The sequence below is a fragment of the Astatotilapia calliptera genome, chromosome 22 (genome assembly GCF_900246225.1).
Source record: "Astatotilapia calliptera chromosome 22, fAstCal1.2, whole genome shotgun sequence".
NCBI lineage: Eukaryota > Metazoa > Chordata > Actinopteri > Cichliformes > Cichlidae > Astatotilapia > Astatotilapia calliptera.
This window is the reverse complement of record NC_039322.1, coordinates 6,339,560-6,352,394: the sequence shown is the minus strand read 5'-3', so window position 1 is coordinate 6,352,394 and position 12,835 is coordinate 6,339,560. Positions and strand designations below refer to the sequence as shown.

The window sequence follows — 12,835 nt, the reverse complement described above, 5'->3', positions numbered from 1 at the left end:
AGGAAAGCTGAAGAGGCTCCGCGAGTCCGTATAAAAACCAGGAGGCTGTGGTTGCGGTGAGGAGATAATGAGTTGTGGGTCAGCATCAGGCTCTATTCCTGGTCTGGCTGCCTCACTCCTCTGGCCTGGGGAGGCCTGGAGCTGTGCCTGGCTGCAGGTCACACAGAAAGAGACTGAATCAGAGAGGCGGAAAAACCTCTGCAGAAATGTAACGAAGAGAGAAGGAAGCATAAAGTTTGCACTCAAAAATAACAAGTGGGGCAGAAAAGTGAAATGTTTTTTGAGCATCAGGAAAACATCTTATTTTATTAAGGGTGATGTCATCCAGATAAAATATGCAGTAAAGATGTTGCAATCATGTTCGTGGACGTTTAACGAGGCTCTTATCAACAGGACCTCCAGCTGTTCTCCATGAACTTGAAGACTGAGTCCTTTTGTTCGGTTCCATGTGCAGCTTTATAAAATGAGTGTGTGTAACCAAAAGCCACTACCAGTTTGACTGTGGGAGGTTTGAGCAGCACCTTCTTGTCATCCCATTGACAAAATTCAGATTGAAATTAAAGTATTCAGTCATTTAACAGAAGATTTTCGTTTTTTGTATAAAACACATAATCATTGCAGACACAAACACAGTGTGACCTCTTCATCTACGTAATGCACTAAATAATCGCAGTGGCTGCAGCATCTTTGCAAGATTTGGATTATGTAATTTACCTCTCTCTCTTTCTCTCCTTTTATTTCTCTTTGTGCAGATGAGCGGGACAGGGTGCAGAAGAAAACCTTCACAAAATGGGTCAACAAACATCTCATCAAGGTATGTATCACTAACTTTTACTGCTGGGATTGCTCAGCTGGGATTTCCAGGTTATTTTTGAATGAATGGTAATAGTTCTGAGAAAAGATCTTCAATAGAAATCACACTATAAATTGTAACAACTTACATCAATCACGTTTCAATGGTTGTTTGTGTACTGTGTATGAAATCAGTGCTCCGCACTCTGACCTCGTGTACCATCCCAGACAACATTTATTTGATAATCAATGAAGTGAGCAGTCTCGGGTCATAAAGCAGCTGGACTGTACATCTTCAGTCCAGCGGGAGCAGAGTAATAGCTTCAGAAAAAGCTCCTCTAGATGTTCCGCCTGATTTACTCCTTCTGAAATTGTCCTGCAGATCTTCATCTCGTTCTCACGTTTCCTGTCTTCTGGCATAAAACTAACAATATATATTTTTTCCACTAAGACTTCCTGCTGGTCCCATTCTTCTCCATCCTTTTATCTGAGCTGTCAGTGCTGTTGCATCAGGCTGGTGTGTAATGATCAGCGTTAATGTGACTGTGTGCGAGCGGCACTGCTCCATCGATGGATGAGCATCTGTCTGCATCATTTAGCCCCTGTTTTATCACCGTTAGCGGCTCTGAAACTACAGCTTGTTAAATGCCTTCCCTCCCTAATGTTTAACATTTAACTAATGTAAAACACAGTTGAGAATGAACTGAACAAGAGTCCTAAATGAATATTTGAATGCGGTTGTGTATTTACAAATGCTTAGAGGAAGGCAGATATTTAATTATTTATGGCTAAGTTTTTGAATATGTTTGTTGATTTTTAGGGCATTAGAAAAGAAACATCCCATTTTAATAAATCTGAATGAGCAGCTGTGAGAGCCAACATTCATGTAAATGATATTCACTGTTCTTCTTTCACAATGCACAAACCAAGGTGCCATAACACCCTGGAGACTAAATCCTCCATGACTGGATGCCTGGAGACTTTCAGTCATGCTCAAATATGAAATTAAGCTGAACGTAAAACATTTGTCGCTTAAATATATATATATATATTTAGTGTGTATATATATGTCTTTCTATAGGCCACAAACAGCTGCCCGTTCTGTCTGCATAGCATCACATCAGCGTTCATTCACACGGTTTCTGTCACATCCATAAAGTACAGTGTGTACGCCATGTGTCACACAGGCCGTAAGGAGAATGCAGAGCATTTCTGTCACATGACCCGGGCAGGGAAACGTCTGTCTGACCCCATAACTCTGGAGCAACTGTCGTCAGAGCTGCCCAGCCTGAAAATGTAACTCTGTATCAGCTGGCGCTGCCAGGCCAACGCCGACTGTGAATGTAGGTCAGAGATGAAGAGACAGAGCGGCCGCGAGAGATGTTAATGATTTTTTTTTTTTTCTTCTCTTTTTGAGAGCTCGAAATTCAGCTTATATTTTCTAATGGGAGGTCACGTCATCTGTGCAGTCATACAAGTTTAAAGTGTTGTTCAAATGTTGAATTAATCAGTTATTAACGTCACAGAGTATTAAACTGCCAATGTGAATGAGCCGGTTTTAGTTGAGCGATGATCCGGTCTTTCACATTTTCTTGAATCTTATCGGTTCATTTTAATCAGTGATGGTGTCTGCACAACAGTTTTGGTTTCAAAATAAGCTGAAACTCTATGTCGGGCCTTTAGGCAGAATTGATAATGAGTTGCAGCATCTCTGTTCTCTGTGACAGGAAAAATTACATTTATTTAGGCTGTTTGTTGTTTTGTTATTATCTGTTTTCTAATTCAGCGGTCCCCAACCTTTTTTGCGCCACGGACCGGTTTGTGCCCGACAATATTTTCACGGACCGGCCTTTAAGGTGTCGCGGATAAATACAACAAAATAAAACTAGTACCGGTACCGAAAAAAAGATTTACTCATAACACACGTGAAAAGACCCAGGAAAACAGAGTTAACGAAAAAAAACCGATAACAAAATAACGCTAAAAACCCTTAAAACCATACATTTCACACCCGAGTCTCACCCTCGCGGCCCGGTACCAAATGAGTCACGTACTGGTCCGTGGCCCGGGGGTTGGGGACCACTGTTCTAATTGATCAAAACACATAATGACCGATTAATCAGTTGAAATGTGTATTTTTGTATGCTTGCACAGTGCGAGCCATTACATTGGACAGTTTATTTTGAGTTGTATTAGTAAAGTGAGTTCTGACTTATTGTTTTGGTGAATTTTGTTCAATCAAAACTTACCCATAAGGACGTAAGACCTAAGAAAATGTATTGGAAACAATGCTGTGCGCTTGAATAGACAGAAGTGTGAAATAGTTGTGTGCTTTGCGTCATATATCGACTCTCAGCCAGCACTGTTAAACCTACAAACCTCCGCCCTGTCAGCTGGGAGAAATGCAGAGAAAACAAGGCTGAGCGAGACAAAAGATGAAGAACGGAAGGCAGAATCAAAACTAAACTCTGGAGATAAAAACAAAGAGCCTGTTAAAGAAAAGATAAAGGGACGTTAGGTAGCATAATGGCTCTTCACTTCCTGTTTGTTGTTGATGTCTGTGTATGTGCGCCAAGTCTGGTTTATTTCTGGCTGCTGAGGTGTGCTCAGGTATTCTGGTGTATACAGTGCACACAGGGGCCAATGTAAACACTGTCCTCCAGGCTACCTGCTGGCATGCAGTGACACACTTTGACCCAGCAGTTTGTTGACACAGTGAAGACAAATACGGCAGCTATGGATTAAGAAGTCATGCAGTCTGTCTCCTGTCCATGTTAAGGGAAACTTAAGTTTTAACATCAGAAAAAACTACCCAAGAAGCTGCTGTCGGAGGAAGTCTCATTTCATACTTCCAAAGATATAAAGAGGTTGGCTGAAACTGGTAATTGACTGGCACTTGGTGCTTTTCTATTCTTAATGTGCACTCAGAGTGGAAAAAAAGAGCTTTATTTTACAACTTTTAATTTACCAATCGTACACGTGTGTTTAGTTTCTTGCAGAAAAAACACTTAAGCATGCTGATTGGAGGAGCAGGGGTCAAACTACCAACCCTCTAACTCCTGAACTAGAGTACAAATTCTAGACACATGTTTTAGAAGAATGGATTAAAAAAACTGTTTATCTGTTACTAGGGTTGAAAGGTTGAGAAGAGGACTTGTGTAGTTTACTTAAAACGTAAAATATGAGGTCCTGAGGCGACAGATGTTGTGTTTCATGGACTCAAACATAGCAGCAAGCTTGTTTATGCTTCTCTCAAAAAAACTTTGGGCTCATCACTCATCGATTAGTGCAGTGTGTCGTCACCCACTCAAATCTCTGTCTGAGCTTGAAGAAAACACTGAAATGATCACGGACTGCGCCCAAGGCAAAGACTGAACTGCCACCTTATAGCACAGGTTATCCATTTCTGTGACCCTTGTGTGGCAACACACGGATTTTGTTTGTTTTGGCTGATCATGCAAGTCCTATCACATTAAACGGCATGTCAGTCCACGAAACACGTTTATAACTGGCATCAAATAATTTCCATCATCTATTCTGTTGTCTTACTATAGCTTTCAATCCAAATGTATCCAAATGTGACAAAATGCTGTTTGAACTGATAGGTCTTGTATTTTTGTCCAAAATCAGCGTGACCTACATTTGTGTTCACTGTGCCGGAAGCTCCAGGTGCTGTCAGGCAGCCTGGGGTATTTTAACATTGGCTCTGTATGACAGTATGCTTTAGTGCCAGAAGCATCTGCTGTCACTGCACATCAGGCACAGCTGGCTTAGGGAGCGGCGTCCCTTAAAACAGCTGATCAAAAGATCAATTTGGGTTTAAATTGCAGTTTTAAATTCAGTGACAGTGGCACAGCGCTGAGCTCTGTTGCATCTTATAGCAGCTAATTTCATTTTCAATGAGAAGTAATTCCAACAATGTGAATAGTTTTACATTTTAGCCCAAAAAGTCAGGCTGAATGTTCATTTTTTTATCCACTAATTGCTGAGACTTTGTTTTAAAATATTTTCTGAGCTCATACGGTCAACAGCACCTTCAATGACTCTGTGGAGCTGAACTCAAATAATGTCTTTGTTTCCCCTGACAAACAGAAGAACGAGGAACCGAATTTAAACTTTGTTAGCCAAGATTTGGTTCATGCACTGCTGTATTATAATATACAAAAGGCGGTTAAACTCAGTGTTAAGCTCAAAATAACAGTCCTTTCTGAGCAGAAGTCAATTTCAGATACAGATTTGTTGTAGTTATTTATGGTCTAAAAAGCTGCTGAAGAAGGTGAAGTTGTTGCAGTGTTGCTGCAGCAGCTAGCATGTCCATCTGAATTACTGAAAGTGACTGAAGGTATTAGGATGATGGTTTATTGGCAGTGACATGCAGAGCTTACAGTAAACTGAGGATGAGGGCTATGAACTGTGTGCCATGTTGAGCCTGTGACACACTCGGGCACTATTAGACAATAAACTGCACCTCATTTCCAGGCACTGGTGGATACACCATGTCTTCCTGTCATCTAATTAACACTCGTTACATCAGCGTGCCTCCGAAGCAGCTCGTGTCACCCTTCCGCAGAGACGCGGAGGCAGCGAGAGGAGGGTGAGGAAGTGACACAGATGAGCGAGGGAGAGAAAAATAGACAGTGAAATGAGGTTTAGGAGAAGAGGTTATTGAGGACAAAGGGTGGAGTGCTGCTACTTCTGTGACTGCTGATTAAAACTGAAGCCCTCGGGGTATCTTATCTTTAACAAGAATGGGTGATAAGTTATGTAATGATACTCTGCATTAACTTAAAGGTGATGTTATTTATTTTAGATTATATCTTTATCATTTGTACCTGATTCGGTGAGTCTGCAGTCATGTTCCGGCAGCCTACTCTTGTGCCTGTCTTGCCCTCTTCTGGAAACACATGGCAGTGCATTTTCCAGGAATGCAGCAAACCCGAGTTCCTGCTGGTGCTGCGCGAAGCAGTAAAAATCCCTCTAATGCAGGTGGACGTTTGTCCTTGCTTACATAAGTGGGTCTGCATTTTTGAAGCACTTCGGTCGACCTTTGCCGCCTGCCAGTTTTTCTCACTTTCCTCGCTCTTTCTGATGAAGAACGCTCGCACTGAAATGTTTTATTTACAAAAGAAAAGCTTTTGTTCTTGTTTGGCTGTGCCTTTTAAGAGTCTGTCTAGTGCCTGTATTTCAAACTGGAGATTTAGAAAGGAGGTCTATGCTGGGGAAACAACCTAGTTTTAGACATGGTTAGTTCATGTCAGGTTCACGTCTGCTCGCTAAATTCTAATGTGCAGGGCAGGATGCCGTAATTAATATTTCACAGGTGAGAGACAAAGTTGCCACTTGTCTGTCTTTTAGAAACAGAAGCATCAAAGCAAAAATATGTAATTTCATTCCATGTTGACAGTAATTACACTGTAAATTGTTACATCATTACAAAGTTTATCAGTGGCAGATGGGACTGTAAGTAAAACACTTTTAACCAATTTAAGAGCTAATAAACTGTATATGAAAGATGGATGCCTCATGACATCACCTGTTAGTTGATGGGATCCGCATTTAAAGCTTCAGCATTAGCATATTAGCAATCACAATGTTTTTTAATGCTGCTTTTTAATGCCGTTCAGCTGGGCACTTTAACGTGGGTATCTGTGGGGATTTGAGGCTCTAGAGGAACTGGACACCTGTTTTTGTTTCCTGCATTGAATTTTTTTTCTGCCTCGGAGGTTTCAGCATGGTGCAGCTGTCGTATTAGTCTCTTTTTTCCTCTTTCCCGTAAAGCTTTGCTCACTCTTCGCTGCTTGATCCAGTTTTCCCTCTCTGCTGAGCCTCAAACAGTCTCCGTTTGTCTGTCCGTCCATCCGTCCCACTGAGTGTCCCACTTTCACACAAAACCGCCACTGATGCTGATCGCTCTGCTCGGCCCGCTCGCTGAGTCACTGTGTCAGTGACCGCCAGCAGTGACGACCCGCTGCCACCCTGGTTTATTTCAAGGCAACATCATGGCAACGGAGACAAGAGGGCACAGCTGGTGCTTCATCTCTGTTGGCCAGGCAACCGCTGTCACCAGGCCTGTCAGCTGTGGGGCAATCGGCCTGACAGATGTCAACAGAGGGATGACTGCAGTGTAAAATTAACTTTTTTTTTTTCTTTCTCCCTTTTCTTCCTCCTCCCTGTTCATTTCCTGTCTGTCCCTGCTCCCTCTCTCCTTCCTTTACATCCCTGCCTCTCTCTTAGGTGAGGAAGCACATCACAGACCTGTATGAGGACCTGAGAGATGGACACAACCTGATTTCCTTGCTGGAAGTCCTCTCTGGAGTCACCCTGGTAAGGGATTTTTATCTCTGACACACACATTCATCTCGTATCTCACTGCGATATTTTCCATCACGCACACGCTGTTGTTCCAATTCCAAGCATACAAATCCAGTGACTGTTATGTAAGCCGGTTTCACACATGACTTCTTGGGCAATTTTGGGACAATGATGTCGGGACATCGTCCTCAGTTTCCCTCCTGTTTTTGATGATGATGTAAGAATCTACGAGTCAGTCTCTGAATGGTCTAGTTGCAGACAGGTAGATTAATGTAAAGGGACTGCTGACTCAGGTCTGCAGGAGCACACGCACACAGGGGACAGTGTCACCTGACGACGTCACCTTCAGGACATCAGATCGGATTGAGGGAGACTGACAGCGCAACAGTCAGACATAATAAGTGTTTCATAGAGAAGAGGACAAACTGTGATGAGGCCATCATCATTTCCTCACTGTTGTAGAGTCTCACTGATTAGGGCTTTACCCACTGCCCTTTTTTTGAGCCTCAGAGCTGCTGTGGGGGCATTAAGTTGTATAATTTCCTAACTGCAACAAAATTAGCTTCAGCATAACTTTGGCATTTACCTGTAAAATTATTTCTTATAGAGAAAATTGGAAGCAGACGCAGGTCTTACTTTTCCCCCCTCACACTTTCCAAGGCCTCGCCCAATAAACACAACAGCAAGAGAGAGCTGTTCCTGTACCTGTAGAGCAAGATGTAACACAGAAGGAGGATACTGTCCATAGCTTCTTTGCTAGCCCTAATTTAATAATAAAAATCTGTTAGAGGTGTAAAAAGAGGCTAAAGTTAGCAGCGATGAGGTGAACTGAAGCATAATAATCACTTCTGTGATAGAGAGGGATGTTCAACAAGTAGGCTATCCAAATCAACTACATATGAAACAAATATTCAATACTAGACTATTTGTATGCAGGCTTAGCTGTGATGGAATTAGATATTAAAATTCCTGTTTTTCCATATCCAGACATTTCTGCCCGTGTGCATTTACAGGTGAACTTTCCAGGATGAAGTGCACTGCTTTTTTGCTTGTTTCATCTCTTAACCTTTGGTGTAGAGAGAGCTTAGTTGTTGCATCACACCAAACCACAGCTGTCACTGTGTCCTGGCGTCCGTGTCAAACCACCAGAGGTTAACACGACGGTTTCACGTGGTGTGCTGCAACTATTTGAGGTTCATGCATGAATGTGTAAAGAGTCATTGACTAAACAGTCCTACCACAGAGTTTGTTTTGTAGGCTTCAGTAGATGGACGTGGGCCTGTCAGCAGACGGATGTGCCCAGCTGATTTGAATTGTCTGTTTATGCTGAGTGATCCTTTTGAGCCATTTATATTCTTTCCTTAATTTACAGCTACTGAGCTTTTATGTTTCATCCTCATTCTGTTCTGTTATTCAGCCGTTCTCATCCTGCATCTCTTCTTCCTCTGTTTTTTTTTTTTCCCCTTTCCTCTTCTTGTGCATTTCCACCCTTCTGTTACCATAGCAACAGAAGAGCGGCCCTCCATTGAAAAGGGCATACGCCTCGCGGGCCCCCCCTCTCATCTCGCTCGGAGGGGAGGATGAGGAGGAGGAAGGAGCTCAGGGAGTATGTTCGAACTCGAAGCCCTCTGCACCTCCACCCGCCACCGCTCACACTCTCACTCCTGACCTTTGACCCCTTCAGCTTCACCCTCTGCTCCCATAGGCGGAGCTGCGAGGCCGCATGAGAGTGCTGTGCCACTGACTTTTGACCTACAAAACTGTACATGGCACGAGTCAGTGCTGCATTACTGTGTCACTACAGGGCGTCGCCGTTTCTGTTGGGTGATAGCATCGATACTCCTAGTTAAATTTTCCACTTTCTTCTCTTTGACTGTTAGATATATAAATAAATATAAAACGAAATATCATAAACTTTCAAAAACAGCGTTATTAAAGTGTGTTTTCACTCAACAGATAGCTGCTATTTTGCATGTCACAGCAAAATGTAGCGTATGCGGAAGTGCCTGTACCTGCATTGTTTCTAATGGCCAGCAGGTGGCGGCGACTGTGATAGCAAAAAGAAGTCAGATTGTGTTGAAGTCTATGGGAAGGTTAGCCTACTTCTCATTGGATTTATGGGCACTGTAAACAATTTCCTGGTTAGTTTATGATGTCAGTCGATTGTTTTAAATCTTAGGGAAGACAAGATGATGATCATTTTCTAAATTATGGTCCGACTGAGAGTAAAATAGAAGATAAAAAGGAGTATGGTGCAGCGCGTGGTTGCCTCATGGTTAAGAACTCATTTTTGTAAGAAGTTTCTCTGTGAGATCCACACTGCATATGATACCTAGTTTTTAAAAAAAACTGCATCCATCTTTTATGTATAGCCTGTGATATGACACAAATATTTCTTACTTCTATTTAATTTATAAAGCAAATCTGTTTCCTTTGAAGAGTAAAGATGAAAATGATCAAAACTGAGTCCAGGAACTCAAATGTTACACAAATTGTGAATAATTATAAAACGAATTAAAAGTATTTCTTTCTCATTGGGCAAATGGTGTTAAATTCTGGGCGCATTATAAATTTTCCATTAGCAGTTGATTTATTTTAATTCCAGTTTTCCTCGTGATGTCTTTGTACTGGCCAGTAAATAAGCGCATCCCTGTTTAATCCTGATTGAATTTTACATACATTAGAAATGTAGCTTTGTACAGGTGGAAAAAAGGTAAAATGTAAGATTTATTATATGTCAGTTAAATAATACAAACACAGTAATGAATAAAGTGGAAAAAACTCTCCTCTCCTTTCAGTCTGTAATGATTAATCCGGAGTGAACCTTCTCTTTACCAGCACGGTGTGAACCATATCTGCATCCCGCACTTTACTCGTCTACTCCTTACAGCCAAAGTGTGTGTGTGATTGTGTGTGTGATTTTCTGTCTTTCTTTCTCTTAAACTCAGTCTTTTCTCCATCTGAACTTCAACTTGGATGTTTGTTTGTGAAAATCTGTTTACGATTAAAGAAAAGACGGTCTGATGTGAAGTCTGCATTTTTCATGCTAAACCAGCATGGTTTGAGCCTCCACAACGTTGGCATGTCTTTAACGGCTCCTGTTGAAGACAGCGCCCTCCAGAGGATCATTTCACGTCAATAAAACTGCTCTGTGTTTTGACCTCACTGCACTGTTGATTGAGATCGGCTTTATTTGCACTCACTGCTGCCTCCTTTGTGTTTTCTCTGTCTTGAAAAACACTGAATTTAATTTCCTGTTTCACCATCTTTACGATTCTTATCTCTGCTCTCTTGTTGCAGCCCAGAGAAAAGGGCCGAATGAGATTTCATCGACTACAGAATGTCCAAATAGCGCTGGACTTCCTCAAACAGAGACAGGTAAGCTCACATGTGGACACACACAGCATTTGTCTTCATCACCCTTCTGAATGATAAATATTTTTATTATTGGCTTGATAACCCTTTTATAAAACAGTACTGTCCTTAATTTGAGCACATGAGTTAATTCATTTCTATATAACAGCTGATCAGGGGAAAAAAGTAGTGTTCGATTCCAGGAAGAGACACAAGTCTTCTTTTAGGGTTAGCGGCTGAAAGTAGCTTCAGATATGCTTCAAATTGTCTCTTTTTTTGCAAAACTTAACATCAGTACATTCTACATACTAGTATATTCTCGCAGCACGACAGCTATCTTAAACCACTGGAAGGTTATTTTGAATTTTGAATAATTGTTTTTCCCTCACAAGTTTTTCTTCCGCTATTTATGCACAAATTTCGTCACGTTGCATCTTCATTAGCAGCTCAGAGAAACGGCACAGTGACAGACTCATCCCACGAGAGTACTGAACAAATGTCCATGCTAACTCTCAGTACATGAAAAACATGCAATTATCTTTGCTTTCACTGAGATAATGATTCAAAAGATCATTTCCCCACCCCACAGCTGACACGATCATGAATCTCCACTGTGCTCATGTGTCTACGTAGTAACATGGTTAGCTAATGTGTTACACATTAAGCTCTCAGGGGACACAAGTGGGATAGCTGCTGGTTTTAATGTCCCTTTTAATGCCATATATTTCAATAATAATGTATACCAAGGTAAAACTTCACCTTTGAACAGTGAAGTTCAAAGGTGTTTTAATGTATGTGGCAGCGCAGGCTTGAAGTAAAAATGGTTAACCTGCAGTGCCATATCTCCTCCTCGTGCTGTCTTATCACACAGCATCATCTTTTTTTATCTGCTCCTCTCTGCTTTCATCTCTTCCATTGTTTCCTTCCTCCCTCTCTTGCTGCCTCAAATTAATCTCTCACTGTTTTGCTGCCAAACTGCAGCTCTTCCTCCTCCTTATCTGAACAGTCCCCATCTTTCTTAAACCGCCTCCCTTGTCTCCATCTCATTCCCCAGAGAGAGGAGGACTGACCTTTTCTTCTTAGTTTCATCGCAGGTCTAATTATGCAGACCGGATAGCTGAGCTTAGGCGGAGCTACATGATTTAATAAGATCTCAGAGAGCTTTGTACAATTAATGAGCATGATAGGTGAAGGGGAGACTGTTCTTAATACTTGCAAGGAAAAAAGAATAAGTTATGTTTTCTCTTGTCTTGAATCCAGTCAGGTGCCTTTGTGTCAGAAACAAATACTCTGGTCTGTTTTCTAGGTCAAACTTGTGAATATCAGGAACGATGACATCACTGATGGGAACCCCAAACTGACATTAGGACTCATCTGGACCATCATCCTTCACTTCCAGGTCTGTGTCCTTCACTTGGCATCTTTGTTTCTGGCGCTCTGTGTTCTCCTCTGATTTGTAGCCGATGTGGTCAAACCAGCATCTGCAAAGTCCTTAAAGTCAGCATTAGAGGGACGTAATGGGCAGGAAGGCTTTAGAATGATGTAATACCACTAATTAATTACATAATAACCAAGTTATGGTTTGCATCATTACTGCTAACTGGGGTTTAAATGGATTGGTCCAAATATCGACATTACTCTGAGTCAGGATTAGAGTTTTATTGCTGCCATGTTGAGCTTGGCTGGACATTTGCATCCTGGCAAACTGGTTTGTAGTTATGAAACTGAAGAATTGTTTGAGTGGTTAAAACAAAGTGTGTTTGTGTGTGTGTATTCATGGTCTGCTGTGGAATCTGATCAAGATGCATTCTGGGTATTAACTGCATTCTAGTTTTCTTTAGTGCCTCAGTAATCATCGAGCAGATTCATATACATTATATTGTTTTGCCCCAATCTGAACAAGGCCAGGTGCACTAAGGCACTCAGGCTTATGTGTGACTTATGTATAACTGATGTTATTGCCCTAAGTATATGTAAGCTCTGAGCCGGGCCTTGCCCGAGTGCTTCATCTTAAACCCAACATAAGGATTTACTTTGGAGCACACAAAGCAACATGTTAAGGTTCCATCAGGGCCCTTATCCTTTGCTATCTGTAATATTATGTCAAAGGTAGCTTCAAAGTTAGACCACGAGTCACTGTGTGAGAAGAAGCAATAAATAAATTGCAGTGTGTGCCCTTTTCTCTGGTGTTGGATCAGGAGTTGATGTTATTAGCTAATGATATATTTAGTTTTAGGGGTTAGTTCAAATCACAGATGTTTTACACTGAAGCAGTTTTGGCTAAGATTGCTAGACATTCTTTGCATTGCTATCAAAAACATTCAAAGTGAATATAAATGTCTAAAGTTTGGACCGCAGAGCTCAACAGTGTGCAACT

At 41.6% G+C, this 12,835-nt stretch overlaps 1 protein-coding gene across 10 annotated transcripts in view; it reads left to right on the top strand.

Moving 5' to 3' along the window:
* The window catches only part of macf1a (microtubule actin crosslinking factor 1a), a 230,272-nt gene that overhangs the window by 96,629 nt on the left and 120,808 nt on the right, over nucleotides 1-12,835 (top strand). For 5 of the 10 annotated variants that reach the window (XM_026156614.1, XM_026156617.1, XM_026156619.1 and 2 more), the window contains 5 exons: nucleotides 753-814; nucleotides 7,027-7,116; nucleotides 8,609-8,710; nucleotides 10,405-10,482; nucleotides 11,765-11,857. In XM_026156614.1, the coding sequence (XP_026012399.1) occupies nucleotides 753-814; nucleotides 7,027-7,116; nucleotides 8,609-8,710; nucleotides 10,405-10,482; nucleotides 11,765-11,857 (425 nt within the window). The remainder of the gene's footprint in view (nucleotides 1-752; nucleotides 815-7,026; nucleotides 7,117-8,608; nucleotides 8,711-10,404; nucleotides 10,483-11,764; nucleotides 11,858-12,835) is intronic. The other 5 variants (XM_026156616.1, XM_026156624.1, XM_026156621.1 and 2 more) reach the window with 1 other exon arrangement.